A 17,916-nucleotide genomic window follows, 5' to 3' on the forward strand; every position below is an offset into this window, starting at 1 on the left:
ACATTACTCTGATGTGTCTCCATAGCATTCACTGTTATCTGAATTTGTGAGTGCATGTGTGGGCACCTGATGTATTGTTTGTTTGCTTGTTTATGGTCTGTCCCTGTCCTTGAAAGTAAACTCCATGGGAACCAGTAACTTTGCCTGTCTTGTTCATGACTGTTTCCCCAAAACCTGAAACAGTGCCTGGCAGAAATGGATACTCAGAAAATATTTTGTTGTGTTAGTAACAAACCCCCTCCCACCCGCAGTCTCCCGTTGCACTTTGTGGAGACTTGTAAGGAATTAGGAATCTGTAGGCTCAGCATTTATAGGCTGTCTCTTATGGTTCCCTGTGATGAGAAAAGGGCATCCTGATAATCCTCCTCTTGGGTGCTAGGAGGGCAGAAGAGGTAGAAAAGGCTGAGGTACAGCCTGGGAAGGAGTGGCAGCTTCAGTTCTTTCACTGGGTATTAAATTAATTACATGTAAATTGCACATTGTATGTTCCTTATATTTATCTCTGAAGGCTAGAGAATAGGAAATACAATACTCTAACTGTGTTTAAATGACACAGGTTATGGTCAGGATACTCATCCCTTTCTTCTAAAAGTTTTTTGACATTTTATTTTGAATTAATTGTAGACTTACAGTAAAATTGCAAAAATGTTACAGAGCGTTGCTGTGTACTTTTCAGCCAGCTTCTCCTAATGTTAGCATCTTACATAAACATGGCACAGTGCTCAAAGCCAAGAAATTAAAATACTATTGTTAACCAATAAATTAGTTTCCTTATCTGTGTTCTGAAAAACAATTTGAAGTGAGTACATTATCCAGAGCAGAAGCTGGTAAATCTGATTTTATTACACGAGAGAACACTGAAAACAGGATGCAGTAAGAGTGAAATCAGCCCTATTTCCTCTGTATATCCAAGAGGAAACATAAAACTTGGAGTGAGAAATTTGATCTTTTAAGAGTTTGGGATTCTGAACCATTCCACCATGGGATGCCTGTTCTCCTGAGGCTGCTTTCCTCAGCTCTAGTGGCTTCATGGTCTCTCACCTGGTGACAACTGCTGATTCTTATTTTCAGGGTCTTATTAACAGGGTCTAAGCTATCACAGTGATTCTGCTTGGGCATGCTGCTCGGGGCACAGGTAAACCACTTGGTGAGCTCCCTCTGAGTAGGACTTGATCCCCAGGGAACTTTCAAGAGAAAAGTGATTCGAGGTGATGGAAACCAGCTCAAAAGTGAAAAGTGTTGCCGAGATAAAGCTTTTACAAATAGATTTTGGTCCGTTTTCTTCCTTTTCCTGAAGTTAGGGTTTTCATACTTGATCAGATGGAAGGGGAATTGTGGGAAAAATTTCAGTTTTCCTGGGCTAGTGCCCAGATATGATGATCCCATGGAAGCGCTTTAAAAAAAAATATACATATATATTTAGCTTTTCATTTTGAAATATTTACAAAATGTTGCAAAAATAACACAGATTTCTCATATACCTTTCAACCAACTTCCCCAAATGTTATCTTGTAGAACTATAATATAATTATTAAAACAAGGGAAGTAATATTACTACATTACTATTAACTGATTTATAGACTTTATTCAGATTGCTTAAATTGCCCCAATAATGTCTTTTTTTCCTGGTTCAGGATCCAATTCCAAGATCATAGGATGCATTTAGTTTAGTTTAGATTTTAAAAGCAGTTTTATTGAGATAAACTTACATACCATACAATCCATCTCAAGTGTACAGTGTGTTTTCTAGTATATTCACAGAGTTGGTATTCATCACCACAATCAATTATAGAACATTTTCATCCTGAAGAGGGTTCACTATGTTATATAGTCCCATATTTCATCCTCTGGCTTTCCTTCTAGTGACAAACATGACCCTAAACCATCCCTTTCAACTATAATTGTACCCATATGTCATTGCTGTTAGTTATACTCACTATATTGTGCTCCTGTCATCTCCATCCATTTCTAAACATTTACAATCAAACTTATTATATATTCTGCACAAATTAAGCATCAACTTCCCTTCCTCTGACCTCATCCTATCTTCTGGTGACCTTGTTCTAGATCTTAACACCCTGAGTTTGCTAGTTATATTTAGTTCATATTAGTGAGATCATACAATATTTGTCCTTCTGTGTCTGACTTGTTTCACTCTACATAATGACCTTAAGGTTCATCCATGTAGTCACATGCATCATAGCTTCATTTCTTCTTACAGCTGAATAATATTCCATCGTGTGTATATACCACATTTTGTTTGTCTGTTCATCGGTTGATAGACACTTGGGTTGTTTCCATCTTTTGGCAATTGTGAATAATGCCACTATGAATATCAATGTGCAAATGTCTGTTCTTGTCCCTGCTTTCAGTTCTTCTGAGTATATACCTAGTGAAAGATTGCCGGATCATATAACTGCCCTATACAGAGCTTTGTGAGGAACCGCCAAACTGTCTTCCACAACGGCTACACCATTCTACAGTCCCACCAACAGTGAATAAGTGTTCCTGTTTCTCCACATCCTCTCCAACACTTGCAGTTTTCTGTTTTTTTTTTTTTTTTAATAGTGGCCATTCTAGTAGATGTGAAATGATAACTCACTGTAGTTTTGATTTACATTTTCCTAATAGCTCATGATGTTCAACATCTTTTCATGTGTTTCTTAGCCTTTTGTATATTATCTTTGGAAAAATGTCTGTTTATATCTTTTCCCCATTTTTAAATTGGGTTGTTTATCTTTTTATTTTTGAGTTGTAGAATCTCTTAATATATTCTGGATATTGAACCCTTATTGGATATCTGATTTCTAGATATTTTCTCCCATTGAGCAGGCTGCCTTTTCACCCTCTTGACAAAGTCCTTTGAAGCATGCAAGTATTCACTTGTGAGGAGGTCCCGTTTATTTATTTATTTATTTAGTTAGTTAGTTTTCATGGCTTGTGCTTTGAGTGTAGTATAAAGTCTCACAAGCTCTTGAAGATGCTTCCATACATTTTCTTCTAGGAGTCTTTTGGTTCTGGCTTTTGTATTTAGGTCTTTGATCCATTTTGAGTTAATTTTTGTTTAAGGTATAAGATATGGTCCTCGTTCCTGCTTTTGGGTATGAATATCCAGTTCTCCCAGCACTATTTGTTGAAAAGACTAGGATACATTTAGTTTTTATGTAAAACACTTTATTCTTAGTTGAACTTTTCCTGTTGTTAGGACCAACTTTGCTTGTGCAGATAAGAAATTAAGGGTAAGAATAGATAGTATTTTCCCAGGAATAGTTCCATCCCTTCAAAAAATTGAGGAATTATGCCTTTTGGGTACTTTGAGTGTTAACACCCCATGGCACAATGATAACATTGGTGTCCAGCGAGGCGCATACCTTGCCTTTGTAGTACAAGGTGCTCTGAGGCTGTAGGAGCCCGTGGTGGGGGCTGCGGGTCTAACTCAGACCTGGGCATCAGGAAGGACATCTCAGCTAAGACCTGAAGCAGAGATTACCTGGGGAAGACAAGTTTGTGGGTGGAGGGAAAGCATGTGGGAGGCCGAGAGACCTCATTCGAGGAACTGCAAGTTCACTGTGGCTGTGTTAATATTGCATTTGCTAGAATGATACATGCAGTTTGATTTCTCTGTGTGGCTTCAGTGTGATGTGATTTCATCCATTTGTATTTTCCGAGGTGCACTCGGCCTTCCTCAAGTCCCTTCTCTGTGTGACTTAGAGGAAGCTAAGGGCCTTGTTTCTTCACACTGGAGTCAGAGGGCTGCTTATTTCAGGCTCTGCACTGGGTTTGTCAGGCTTTGAAAACACTGAGGGAGCAGAGCCATGAAACATGAAGGAGGCTTTCAGGAAGCATCAGTGTGCAGGAGAAAGGAGGCTGAATTAAAAAGCACAATTAATCACAAAAGAACAGAGGGGCGATACTTGAGAGTTGGGGACTGGCACTAGACAGAAGGAGAATTGCTCGTTTGATGTCATCATGTTATCATAAGCTGAGGCTTCTGGCCTCACACAGTGCATGCCATTACACTGTGAGCTAGCTGCAGCTCCCCCCTTCCCTCCTCCTTTGAAACGAGGGCCAAATGAGGGGTGCACCCGTTATTCTAGGTGCAATTTGAGACTTCACCCTCATATCGCTGTCATCACTGTCAGAAGAGGAGCCTGCTTTATGGGGAGCACAGACTTTGGTCACCTGGGCCATAGAAATGAGGCCAGACCCATCTCGATTTTATTGCAGATAACACTCATGAAATCAGAGGGCTTTCTTAACTCAGGCCCTTCTAGCTTTATGACAAGATTATTTCTCTTATTTCTGCCTGTGAATTGTGGTACTATATTCAGTTTCAGGGTATGTGGATGAATTCTTGAGTTCTAAGAACCTGCTAATACTGTCCTGCGTCATAGCTTTGGAGAACTGCAGCTTTGTTCTTCAAAAGCTGCACACTCGGAGGGTATCAGGATGTGAAAACACTGTCAAGGAGTCAGGAGTGAAGATTTAGGGAAATGTAGCCCGCTCTGAAAGGACAGAAGGAAATGAGAGAATGAGTCCCTCACTGGTGGTTTCTTCAATAAATCCTAAATAAGAAATTAGAAAACCAAAACAACTCAAACCTTATTAAACCCTAGCTGTCTAAATCATATTTTATTTTGATGAAAGTAAGTTTGATTATTTTCATCATGTCAATAAGCATTTTCATTGTTCTCTCTTAGAGGCACCATGGGTGGGAGAAGAAAATAAAATCTGATAGAAAAGACATGGTAGCTTGAGGAGCCACAGTCATTTCCTCTAAATTTGCTGCCAATTAGTCATTTAAAAAAACTTTTCTTACTGCTAGAGGCATAAACTCCTCTCTTAAGACTCATGATTTCCTTTAGGGGTCTCAACTTGAAGGTCTGGGGGTACCAGGCTGGAAACTGGGTGACTGAGTGGCTGGGTAGGGGCTTCAGGGGGCTGCAGCCTGTGGGACGCCCCCCCCACCCAGGGATGGTTCTCTCCTCAGCTTCCCCCACTGTGGCTGTGTCTCCTACATTTCAAGAGAAGTCAAAATCTAGATTTTTAAATTATTGGCAATTAAAGGTATTTTAGAACACAGCGTGCACCAGCCCTAGCCCTGGATTGCCATTTAAAAACTTCTGCTTTGGCATAAATGTCTATAAATCCTTCTCCTTTATTTGCTCTTCTTTATTGATTTTAGACCACTTTTCCTTTCCACTTTCCTATAATATTAGTATTTCCAATATTTGGAGGAGGTTTCATCTTTGGTCTTTGCTTGTCTCCACTGTAATGCCATGAGCCTACTTGAATTTTGCTTAATACTTAGAGATTTTAGTCCCTTCCTGGCTGCCTTGGAGACTGGGGAAGAGGAGGCTATGGGACAATAGTGGGAACTTGAGCCTCCTAGAAAATAAATATTGAAACGAAGCTCCTGCATACCACCTGTGATACTAGGGGCTGTGGACTGTTTGTGTAAGCTTTAGTTACTGCATGTTTTCAGGTCTGGCTCTAAACCTTGCAGAATATATCTCCCCTTCTCCCCGGAGAGACAGGGATAGCAGGCAGGAATCACCCTCTTTAATCGGTTGGTAATGGGCTTCGAGGTTGTCAGAGGTTGGTCAGGACCTGATCCTGGCTGCTGGCACTCCAAAACTGTCTGTCACATTGTTACCTTGGCGTGTGAAAGCCTGTTCTTGGTTGAAGGCTTGGGTTTGCTTGGTCCTTTCCCTCTCACTTGGTTTCGCCCAGGTCCACAATACAGTTTGTTTTCTGCTTTGGGCTTTGAGAGCGGAAAGTTGTTCCTGTGAAACGTTTAACGGGGAAAGTGGAGGAACAATGAGGCTAGGACACTGGATCTCAACCTTCTCAGCTGACGCTCCTTCCCACCCCCAGAATCTGATTGAATTGGTCTGGGGTGCAGCCTGGGCATCAGGAATTTTAAAGATCCACAGGAGATTCCAGTGTGCAACAGAGTTGGAGAGCTTCTGGGCTGGGAGACCTTGTTGTCACTTTGATTTATCGAATGCTCACCAGGAACAGTACACCTGAAGAGGGGTCAGTGTGCTCTCCTTCGGTGGATGCTCCAGTGTTTCCCAGATGATGGCAAAATGGAAATATGCCTAAATTTTGGATGTTGCTCTCTTTGGTTTCTTTGGTTCTATGTGAGTTACATCTGTGCTCAGCACAGGTGAGGAATGGCATTCTCTGTGTCTGACAAGTGTGGTCTCAAAAGGAGTGAGCACTAGGGCAGGTGGGAGCAGTTTTTCTTAGGCTTCATTTTCATTTATCTCCATTGTCCAATTTCCCTTTTAATTTCTTCTTTAACTGTTGTTTAAGAGCATGCTGTTTAATTTCCACTTATTTGTAAACTTTCCAGTTTTCCTTCTGTTTCTGATTTTCTAGCTTCATTCTGTTGTGGTCAGAGAGGTTACTTTTTGTGATTTTAATATTTTTAAATTTATTGAGACTTGTTTTGTGCCATAAATTATGGCCTATCCTAGAGAATGATCCATGTGCAGTTGAAAAGAATGTGTACTTAGCCATTGTTGGATGAAGTGTTCTATGTATTTTGGTTAGGACTAGTTGGTTTATGGTGTTGTTCAGGTCCTCTATTTTTTTAAATTGATTTTCTGTTAAGGTGTTCTATCCAGTGTTGAAAGTGATGTATTATTGTCTCCAACTATTATCATGTAACTATCTATTTTTCCCTTCAATTCTGTCAGTGTTTGCTTCATATATTTTGGCACTCTGCTGTTAGGTGCATATAATTTATAACTGTTAAATCTTCTAGTTGAATTGGCACTTTTATTGATATATAATGCCCTTCTTTGTCTCTTCTAACCATTTTTGACTTAAAGTCTAATTTATCTGATACTAATATAGTCACTTCCACTCTTTTGATTACTATTTGTATGAATTTTTTTTATCTTTTTACTTTCAACCTATTTGTATCTATGTAATCTATGAATCTAAGATGGGTCTATTGTAAAAAGCATATAGTTGGGTCATTTTTTTTTTTTAAGCTATTCTGCTAATTGATGCCTTTTGATTGGATATTTTAATCCATTTACCTTTAGGGAAATTACTGATAAGGCAAGATATATGCATGATATTTTGCTAGTTGTTTTTTGTTAAGTCTTGTACCGCTTTTGTCCCTCCTTTCCTCCATTACTGTCTTTGTGTTTAGATGATCTTTTATAATGAGTGACGTGGAACCACTTATCCTTGCTTTTTTTTTTTTAATAGATGTTTTTAGATAGTTTCTGTATGGTTACAATGGGGCTTACATTTAGCATCCTATATTTATTACAATTTAGTTTGTGTTGATTCAGCTTGACTACAGTAGCCTACAGTTTCACAGTACCTATATCCCTCCACCCCTCCCATTTTTGTTGATTATGTCACATATTACATCTTTATACATTATGTGCCCAGTAACAAAAATTTATGCTTGTTTTTTTTATGCATTTGAGTTTTCAGCCTTATAAGAAGTAGAAGACAACATTACAAATGAAAAATGGAATAATACTGACATATATATTAACCATATTGTTACTTACCCTGGAGATCTTTATTTTTTCATCCAACATTGAGATACTGTTAAGTGTCCTTTCCTTTCACCATGGAGGATTCCCCTTTTCTGTAAGGGAGGTCTGCTGGTAATGAACTTCTGTTTTTGTCTGGATATGTCTTAATTTCTCCCTCATTTTTTTTTTAAATCATTTTATTGAGATATAGTCACATACCACGCAGTCATACAAAACAAATCGTACATTCGATTGTTCACAGTACCATTACATAGTTGTACATTCATCACCAAAATCAATCCCCGACACCCTCATTACCACACACACAAAAATAACCAGAATAATAATTGAAGTGAAAAAGAGCAACTAAAGTAAAAAAGTACACTGGGCGCCCTTGTCTGTTTCCTTCCCCCACCTTTCCACTCATCCATCCACAAACTAGACAAAGGGGAGTGTGATCCCCATGGCCTCCCCAATCCCACTGTCCCCCCTCATAAGCCACATTTTTATACAATTGTCTTCAAGATTCATGGGTTCTGGGTTGTAGTTTGATAGTTTCAGGTATCTACCACCAGCTACCCCAATTCATTAGAACCTAAAAAGGGTTGTCTAGCTTTTCACGAAGATGGCGCCGAAAGCGAAGAAGGAAGCTCCTGCCCCTCCCAAAACCGAAGCAAAAGCAAAGGCTTTGAAAGCCAAGAAGGCAGTACTGAAAGGTGTCCACAGCCACAAGAAAAAGAAGATCCGTACTTCACCTACATTCCGGCGGCCCAAGACTCTGCGTCTCAGAAAACAGCCCAAATATCCTCGGAAGAGCGTCCCCAGGAGAAACAAGCTTGACCACTATGCCATCATCAAGTTCCCCCTGACCACTGAGTCAGCCATGAAGAAGATTGAAGACAACAACACACTTGTGTTCATTGTGGATGTCAAGGCCAACAAGCACCAGATCAAACAGGCTGTGAAGAAGCTCTATGACATTGACGTGGCAAAGGTCAACACCCTGATCAGGCCTGATGGAGAGAAGAAGGCATATGTTCGACTGGCTCCTGACTATGATGCTTTGGATGTTGCCAACAAAACTGGGATCATCTAAACAGTCCAGCTGGCAAATTCTAAATATAAGTTTTTTGACCATAAAAAAAAAAAAAAAGGGTTGTCTATATTGTGCGTAAGAGTGCCCACCAGAGTGACCTCTCAGCTCCTTTTGGAATCTCTCTGCCACTGAAGCTTATTTCATTTCCTTTCACATCCCCGTTTTGGTCAAGAAGATGTTCTCCATCCCACAATGCCGGGTCTACATTCCTCCCCGGGAGTCATAGTCCACATTGCCAGGGAGATTCACTACCCTGGGTGTCTGATCCCACGTAGGGGGGAGGGCAGTGATTTCACCTTTTAAGTTGGCTTAGCTAGAGAGAGAGGGCCACATCTGAGCAACAAAGAGGCACTTGGGAGGAGGCTCTTAGGCACAATTATAGGGAGGCCTAGCCTCTCCTTTGCAGCAACAGTCTTCCCAAGGGCAAATCCCGTGGAAGAGGGCTCAATTCTTCAAACCACCAGTCCCCTATGTCTGTGGGCATGTTAGCAACCATCGAGGTAGGGCAGGCCAATACCCCTGCATTCTCCACCAGCTCCTCAAGGGGGCTCTGCATATTTTTTTCCTTGTTTTTTTTTTTTTTTTTAAACTTTTTTTTTCCTAAATTAACTGTATGAAAACTAAAAAAATTAAAAAAAAATAAAAAAAAAACATACACTAAAAGAACATTTCAAAGAGACCATAACAAGGGAGTAAGAAAAACACAACTAACCTAAGATAACTACTTCCAACATGTTCCTACTCTACCCGAAGAAAGTAACCTAATATAGCAACATTTCTATGAACTTGTTCCTGCTATACCCATCAGAAATTAACAGACCATAGTCATTCCTAGGCACTCCCAGAACGTTAAATTTACCCATGATAGCTTATCTGTTCTTCTTGGATTATTGTTCCCCCTTCCTTAATTGCTCTCTATTGCTAGTTCCCCTACATTCTATATTATAAACCATTTGTTTTACATTTTTCAAAGTTCACATTAGTGGTAGCATATAACATTTCTCTTTTTGTGCCTGGCTTATTTTGCTCAACATTATGTCTTCAGGGTTCATCCATGTTGTCATATGTTTCATGACATCGTTCCTTCTTACTGCCGTGTAGTATTCCATCGTGTGTATATACCACATTTTCTTTATCCACTCATCTGTTGAAGGACATTTGGGTTGTTTCCATCTCTTGGCAATTGTGAATAATGCTGCTATGAACATTGGCTTGCAGATATCTGTTCGTGTTACTGCTTTCCGATCTTCCAGGTATATACCAAGAAGTGCAATCGCTGGATCGAAGGGTATCTCTATATCTAGTTTTCTAAGGAACTGCCAGACTGACTTCCAGAGTGGCTGAACCATTATACAGTCCCACTAACAATGAATAAGAGTCCCAATTTCTCCACATCCCCTCCAGCATTTGTAGTTTCCTGTTTGTTTAATGGCAGCCATTCTAATTGGTGTGAGATGGTATCTCATTGTGGTCTTAATTTGCATCTCTCTAATAGCTAGTGAAGCTGAACATTTTTTCATGTGTTTCTTGGCCATTTGTATTTCCTCTTCAGAGAACTGTCTTTTCATATCTTTTGCCCATTTTATAATTGGGCTGTCTGTACTATTGTCATTGAGTTGTAGGATTTCTTTATATATGCAGGATATCAGTGTTTTGTCAGATACATGGTTTCCAAAAATTGTTTCCCATTGAGTTGGCTGCCTCTTTACCTTTTTGACAAATTCCTTTGAGGTATAGATACTTGTAAGCTTGAGGAGAACCCATTTATCTATTTTCTCTTTTGTTGCTTGTGCTTTGGGTGTAAAGTCTAGGAAGTGGCCGCCTAATACAAGGTCTTGAAGATGTTTTCCTACATTATCTTCTAGGAGTTTTATGGTGCTTTCTTTTATATTGAGATCTTTCGTCCATTTTGAGTTAATTTTTGTGTAGGGTGTGAGATAGGGGTCCTCTTTCACTCTTTTGGATATGGATATCCAACTGTCCCAGCCCCATTTGTTGAAAAGACCATTATGACCCAGTTCAGTGACTTTGGGGGCCTTATCAAAGATCAGTCGGCCATAGATCTGGGGGTCTATCTCCGAATTCTCAATTCGATTCCATTGATCTATATGTCTATCTTTGTGCCAGTACCATGCTGTTTTGACAACTGTGGCTTTATAATAAGCTTCAAAGTCAGGGAGTGTAAGTCCTCCCACTTGGTTTTTCTTTTTTAGAGTGTCTTTAGCAATTTGAGGCATCTTCTCTTTCCAAATAAATTTGATAACTAGCTTTTCCAAGTCTGCAAAGTAGGTTGTTGGAATTTTGATTGGGATTGCATTGAATCTGTAGATGAGTTTGGGTAGAATTGACATCTTAATGACATTTAGCCTTCCTATCCATGAACATGGAATATTTTTCCATCTTTTAAGGTCCCCTTCTATTTCTTTTAATAGAGTTATGTAGTTTTCTTTGTATAGGTCTTTTACATCTTTGGTTAAGTTTATTCCTAGGTACTTGATTTTTTTAGTTGCTATTGAAAATGGTATCTTTTTCTTGAGTGCCTCTTCAGTTTGTTCATTTCTAGCATATAGAAACATTACTGACTTATGTGCATTAATCTTGTATCCCGCTACTTTGCTAAATTTGTTTATTAGCTCTAGTAGCTGTATCGTCGATTTCTCGGGGTTTTCCAGATATAAGATCGTATCATCTGCAAACAATGACAGTTTTACTTCTTCCTTTCCAATTTGGATGCCTTTTATTTCTTTGTGTTGCCAGATTGCCCTGGCTAGCACTTCCAGCACAATGTTGAATAACATTGGTGATAGCGGGCATCCTTGTCTTGTTCCTGATCTTAGAGGGAAGGCTTTCAGTCTCTCACCATTGAGCACTATGCTGGCTGTGGGTTTTTCATATATGTTCTTTATCATGTTGAGGAAGTTTCCTTCAATTCCTACCTTTTGAAGTGTTTTTATCAAAAAGGGATGTTGGATTTTGTCAAATGCTTTTTCAGCATCTATTGAGATGATCATTTGATTTTTCCCTTTTGATTTGTTAATGTGTTGTAATACATTGATTGATTTTCTTATGTTGAACCATCCTTGCATGCCTGGAATGAACCCCACTTGGTCATGGTGTATGATTTTTTTAATGTGTCTTTGGATTCGATTTGCAAGTATTTTGTTGAGGATTTTTGCATCTATATTCATTAGGGAGATTGGCCGGTAGTTTTCCTTTTTTGTAGCATCTTTGTCTGGTTTTGGTATCAGATTGATATTAGCTTCATAAAATGAGTTAGGTAGTGTTCCATTTTCTTCAGTGTTTTGAAAGAGTTTAAGTAAGATTGGTGTCAATTCTTTTCTGGAAAGTTTGGTAGAATTCCCCTGTGAAGCCATCTGGCCCTGGGCATTCATTTGTGGGAAGCTTTTTGATGACTGATTGGATCTCTTTGCTTGTGATGGGTTGGTTGAGGTCTTCTGTTTCTTCTCTGGTCAGTCTAAGTTGTTCATATGTTTCCAGGAAATTGTCCATTTCCTCTACATTATCCAGTTTGTTGCCATACAGTTGTTCATAGTATCCTCTTATAATTTTTTTAATTTCCTCAGGATCTGCAGTAATGTCACCTTTCTTATTCATTATTTTGTTTATATGGGTCTTCTCTCTTTTTGATTTTGTCAGTCTAGCTAGGGGCTTGTCAATCTTGTTGATCTTCTCAAAGAACCAACTTTTGGTGTTATTTATCCTCTCTATTGTTTTTTTGTTCTCTATGTCATTTATTTCTGCTTTAATCCTTGTTATTTTTTTTCTTCTACTTGGTTTAGGATTGGTTTGCTGTTCATTTTCTAGCTTCTTCAGTTGATCCATTAGTTCTTTGATTTTGGCTCTTTCTTCCTTTTTAATACATGCGTTTAGTGCTATAAATTTCCCCCTCAGTACCGCTTTTGCTGTATCCCGTAGGTTTTGGTATGTTGTGTTCTCATTTTCATTCATCTCTATATATTTAGCAATTTCTCTTGCTATTTCTTCTTTAACCCACTGATTGTTTAGGAGTGTGTTGTTTAACCTCCAGGTATTTGTGAATTTTCTAAGTCTCTGATGGTTATTGACTTCTAATTGTATTCCATTGTGGTCAGAGAATGTGCTTTGAATAATTTCAATCTTTTTAAATTTATTGAGGCTTGTTTTATGTCCCAGCATATGATCTATTCTGGAGAAAGTTCCGTGAGCACTTAGAGAAGTATGTGTATCCTGGTGATTTGGGATGTAATGTTCTATATATGTCTGTTAAATCCAATTCGTTTATCAGATTGTTTAGGTTTTTAGTTTCCTTATTGGTATTCTGTCTGGTTGATCTATCTATAGGAGAGAGTGATGTGTTGAAGTCTCCCACATCTCCCTCATTTTTAAAGGATAGTTTTGCCAGGTTTATTCTTCTCAGGTAGCAGTTTGCTTTCTTTTCAGCACTTTAAATATGTCCTCCCTCTGCCTTCTGGTCACCTTTGTTTCTGTTGAGAAATCAGACAATCTTAATAAGGATCCCTTTTAGGTGATACACAGCTTCTCGCTTGCTGTTTTTAAGATTCAGTCTTGACCCTTTTTAGGTTCTAATGAATTTGAATAGCTAGCAGTAGATACCTGAAACTATCAGACTACAACCCAGAACCCATGAATCTTGAAGACGATTGTATAAAAATGTAGCTTATGAGGGGTGACAGTGTGATTGGGAAAGCCATAAGGACCACACTCCCCTTTATTTAGTTTATGGATGGATGAGTAGAAAAATGGGGGAAGAAAAAAAGGCACCCAGTGTTCTTTTTTTACTTTAATTGTTCTTTTTCACTTTAATTTTTATTCTTATTATTTTTGTGTGTGTGGTAATGAAAATGTCAAAAATTAATTTTGGTGATGAATGCACAACTATACAATCGTACTGTAAACAACTGAATGTACGCCTTGTTTTGTATGACTGCACGGTATGTGAGTATATCTCAGTAAAAATGAATTAAAAAAAAAGATTCTGTCTTAATCCTTGGCATTTGACAGTTTGATCATAGGGTGTCTTGGTGTAGATCTGTTTGGGTTCATCCTGCTTGGCATTTTTTGCATTTCTTGGAGGTGTATATTCATATCTTTCATTATCTTTGGTAAGTTTTCTGCCATTATTTCTTCAAATATTTTTTTTCTGGCTATTTATCTCTCTCTTCTCCTTCTGGGACTCCTATAATGCATATATTGATGGTGTCCCACAGGTTCCTCGGGGTCTTTTTTTTTTTTCCCCTATTTTCTTTCTGCTCAACTTGGATAATTTCAATTGTCTTGTCTTTGAGTTCACTCATCCTTTCTTCTGCTTTCTCCAATCTGCTCTTGAACCCCTCTATTGAAATTTTCATTTCAGTTACTGTTCCTTTGAGTCTGAGAATTTCCATTTGGTTATTTTTTATACAGACATAAATTTGAGAAATTGCAGGTTTGCTTCCAAACTACCACAACAAAATGAGTATCGAAACAAAGCAAGTCACACAAATTTTTCAGTTTCCCCGTGCATATAAAAGTTATGTTTACACTATACTGTTGTCTGTTGAGTGTACCATAGAATTTTGTGTAAGTAAACAATGTAGATACCTTAACTAAAAATATTTTATTGCTAAAAAATGCCAACCATCATCTGAGCCTTCAGCAAGTTATCTTTTTGCTGGCGGAGGGTCTTGCCTAGTTGTTGATGGCTGCTGAATGATCAGGGTGGTGGTTGCTGAAAGTTGGGGTGGCTGTGGCAATTTCTTAAGATAAGACAACACTGAGGTTTGCTACTTTGATTGACTCTTCTTCTCTCGAAAGATTTCTTTGTAGCATGCGATGCTTTTTTTTTTTTTTAAATTGAGATTGTTCACAAACCGTACAATTATCCAAAGATCCAAAGTGTACAATCAGTTGCCCATGGTACCATCATACAGCTGTGCATCCATCACGACAATTAATTTTTTTTTAATTTTTAGAACATTTTCATTACTCCAGAAAAGAAATAGAGACAAAAAAAAGGAAACTAAAATCTTCCCATATCCCTAACCACCCCCCCTCCATTATTTATTCATAATATTGGTATAGTACATTTGTTACTGTTGATGAAAGAATGTTAAAATACTACTAACTGTAGTATATAGTTTGCAATAGGTATATATATATATATTTCCTATATGCCTCTCTATTATTAACTTCTAGTTATAGTGTCATACATTTGTTCTGGTTCATGAGAGAGACTTCTAGTATTTGTACAGTTAATCACAGACATTGTCCACCACAAGATTCACTGTTTTATACATTTCCATCTTTTAACCTCCAACTTTCCTTCTGGTGACATATGTGACTCTGAGCTTCCCCTTTCCACCATCTTCACACACCATTCAGCACTATTAGTTCTCACTATGTGCTACCATCATCACTGTCCATTTCCAAATGTTTAAGTTCTTACTAGTTGAACATTCTGCTCATAATAAGCAATCACTCCCCATTCTTTAGTCTCATTCTATATCCTGGTAATTTATATTTCATGTCTATAAGTTTACATATTATAATTAGTTCATATCAATGAGACCCTGCAATATTTGTCCTTATGTGTCTGTCTCATTTCACTCAATACAGTGCCCTCAAGGTTTCTTCGTCAACCTGTTTTTTTTAAGATGGTTTTGTTCACACGCTAATACATTCTGCCCTAAGTAAACAATCATTGGTTCACTGTATTGTCATGTATTTATGTATTCAGCACCATTGCCACTAACTATATAAGGACATCTCCATTTCTTCCACAAAGAAGGAGGAAGAGTCAAAGAAGGTAGAGGGACAAAAGAAAAAGAAAAAAGAGAGAGAGAGAAAACAAAAACATGACAGCTAGAAAGCAATAAAAGGAAAGAAAGCATTAAACTGAAGTCGAATGAGGAATCAGAGAACATCAATGCCAGGAGTCCCATACCCTTCCCCTATGTCAGGCACCCCCCACCGTATGCATTTAGCTTTGATATATTGCCTTTGTTATATTAAAGGAAGCATAATACAGTGTTTCTGTTAATTATAGTCTCTAGTTTGCATTGATTATATTTTCCCTCCATCCCACCCTATTTTTAGCACCTTGCAGTGTTGACATTCATTTGTTCTACCTCATGTAACAACATATTTATACCTTTTATTACAATTGTTGAGCACCCTAGGTTTCACTGAATTATACAATCCCTGTCTTGATTTTTCCTCTTTCGTTCTGGTGTCCCACCTAGTCCTAACTTTCCTCTTTCAATCATGCTCACAGTCGTCTTTGTTCAGTGTACTTACATTGTTGTGCTGCTGTCTCCCAAAATTGTTTTCCAGACCTCTCACTGCTTTCTTTTCCTTTCTGTCTGCAGTGCTTCCTTTAGTGTTTCCTGTAAAGCAGGTATCTTGTTCACAAACTCTGTCATTGTCTATTTGTCAGAGAATATTTTAAGCTGTCCATCATATTTGAAGGATAGTTTTGCCAGATATAGGATTCTTGGTTGGTGGTTTTTCTCTTTCAGTATCTTAAATATATCACTTCCTTCTTGCCTCCATGGTTTCTATTGAGAAATCCGCACAAAGTCTTATCAAGCTTCCTTTGTATATGATGGATCACTTTTCTCTTGCTGCTTTCAGGATTCTCTCTTTATCTGTGATGTTTGATAATCTGAATATTAAGTGTCTTGGTGTACACCTCTTCAGATCTATTCTGTTTGGGGTATGCTGTGCTTCTTGGATCTGTAATTTTATGTCTTTCACAAGAGATGGGAAATTTTCATTGATTATTTCCTCTATTATTGCTTCTGCCCCTTTTCCCTTCTCTTCTCCTTCTGGGACACCAATGACACATACATTCCTGCATTCTGTTTTGTTAAGTTCCTGGAGATGTTGCTCATACTTTTCCCTTCTTTTCTCTATCTGTTCTTTTGTGTGTAGGCTTCAGGTGCCTTGTTTTCCAGTTTCTGAGTGTTTTGTTCTGCCTCTTGAGATCTGCTGTTGTATGTTTCCATTGTGTCTTTCATCTCTTGGGTTGTGCCTTTCATTTCCATAGATTCTGCCAGTTGGTTTTTCGAACTTTTGATTTCTACCTTATATGTGTCCAGTGTTTTCATTATATGCTTCATCTCTTTTGCCATATCTTCCCTAAACTTTTTGAACTGATTTAGTATTAGTTGTTTAAATTCCTGTATCTCAGTTGAAGTGTAAGTTTTTTCCTTTGACTGGGCCATAACTTCGTTTTTCTTAGTGTAGGTTGTAGTTTTCTGTTGTCTAGGCATCTGGTTTCCTTGGTTACCTCAGTCAGATTTTCCCAGACCAGAACGGGGCTCAGGTCTTAGAAGAAGGCAATAGTATCACGTTTCCCTGAGGGGGTGTCCTAGATGATTGGTGCACCCTGTGAGGCTTCAAGTCACTATGCTTTTCTGCTCAGCAGGTAACGCCTGTCAGGCTGTAGCTCCAGACTGTGAAAGGAGGTGTGGCCTGTGGCTGTTTTCCCCCAGGCTCTGGGGTCCAGTTCTGAATGGAGGGTGGATAGCAGAGCTGGGCCCCACCTCTTTCCTCTTAGAGAAGATAACCCCCCTAGGGAGAGGTCCTTAGCATTTGAATAGACTCTGCCTGTGCTATCTCCACTCTTGTCTGGATCAGAGCGCTGGGAACTGAAAATGGCTGAGGCTTTCTCCACTGAGCTGAAAAAGGGACAGAAAGCCATCTTCAGGGCCAGTTCATGGCCACCCTCTGGCTCTCCAAGGTCAATAGTCACCCAAAGCCTCTGTCTGCTTATTGGGGATTTGCAGCTTGTATTCATCAGTCCACACTTGTTAATTAAAACCCCAGTTGGTGCTCAGCTGAGCTATATTCACTTGCTGGGAGAGAGCTGCTCTCTAGCACTGGGAGGCTTTGCAGTTTGGGCTGTGGTGGGAGGGGGCTTCTGGCTTGGTTCTGCAGTTTTTCCTTACAGATTTTATCCTGTGAACTTAGGAATTCCTCCCAATTCATGCTGGTGTATGATGAGTGGACAGTCATGTTTTCCCCCCTGCAGTTATTCCAGATTATTTACTTGTTGTTCCTGGTTGTTTATTAGTTGTTCTGGGGGACAAACTAGCTTCTACTCCTCTCTATGCTGCCATCTTCCTGTTGTCTCCACGCGGTGCTTTTTTGTAGCATTTTACCCACAGTACAACTTCTTCCAAAATTGGAGTCAGTCTTCTCAAACCCTACCGCTGCTTTATCAACTACGTTTATGGAGTATTCCAAATCCTTTGTTGTCATTTCAACCGTGTTCCCAGCATCTTCAGCAGGAGTAGATTCCGTCTC

The 17,916-nt window shown here is 38.9% G+C and overlaps 2 protein-coding genes across 5 annotated transcripts in view; both read left to right on the forward strand.

The window, feature by feature from the left end:
* KIF16B (kinesin family member 16B) overlaps positions 1–17,916 on the forward strand; it is a 306,240-nt gene that overhangs the window by 9,330 nt on the left and 278,994 nt on the right. The window lies entirely within an intron of this gene.
* Positions 8,122–8,664, forward strand: LOC119516145 (60S ribosomal protein L23a-like). The gene has a single exon (XM_037812356.1). It carries the CDS (start codon positions 8,137–8,139, stop codon positions 8,605–8,607), a length of 471 nt encoding a protein of 156 aa, XP_037668284.1. The 5' UTR covers positions 8,122–8,136; the 3' UTR covers positions 8,608–8,664.

This window comes from Choloepus didactylus, chromosome 19 (assembly GCF_015220235.1).
Source record: "Choloepus didactylus isolate mChoDid1 chromosome 19, mChoDid1.pri, whole genome shotgun sequence".
In the NCBI taxonomy this organism is placed as follows: domain Eukaryota; kingdom Metazoa; phylum Chordata; class Mammalia; order Pilosa; family Megalonychidae; genus Choloepus; species Choloepus didactylus.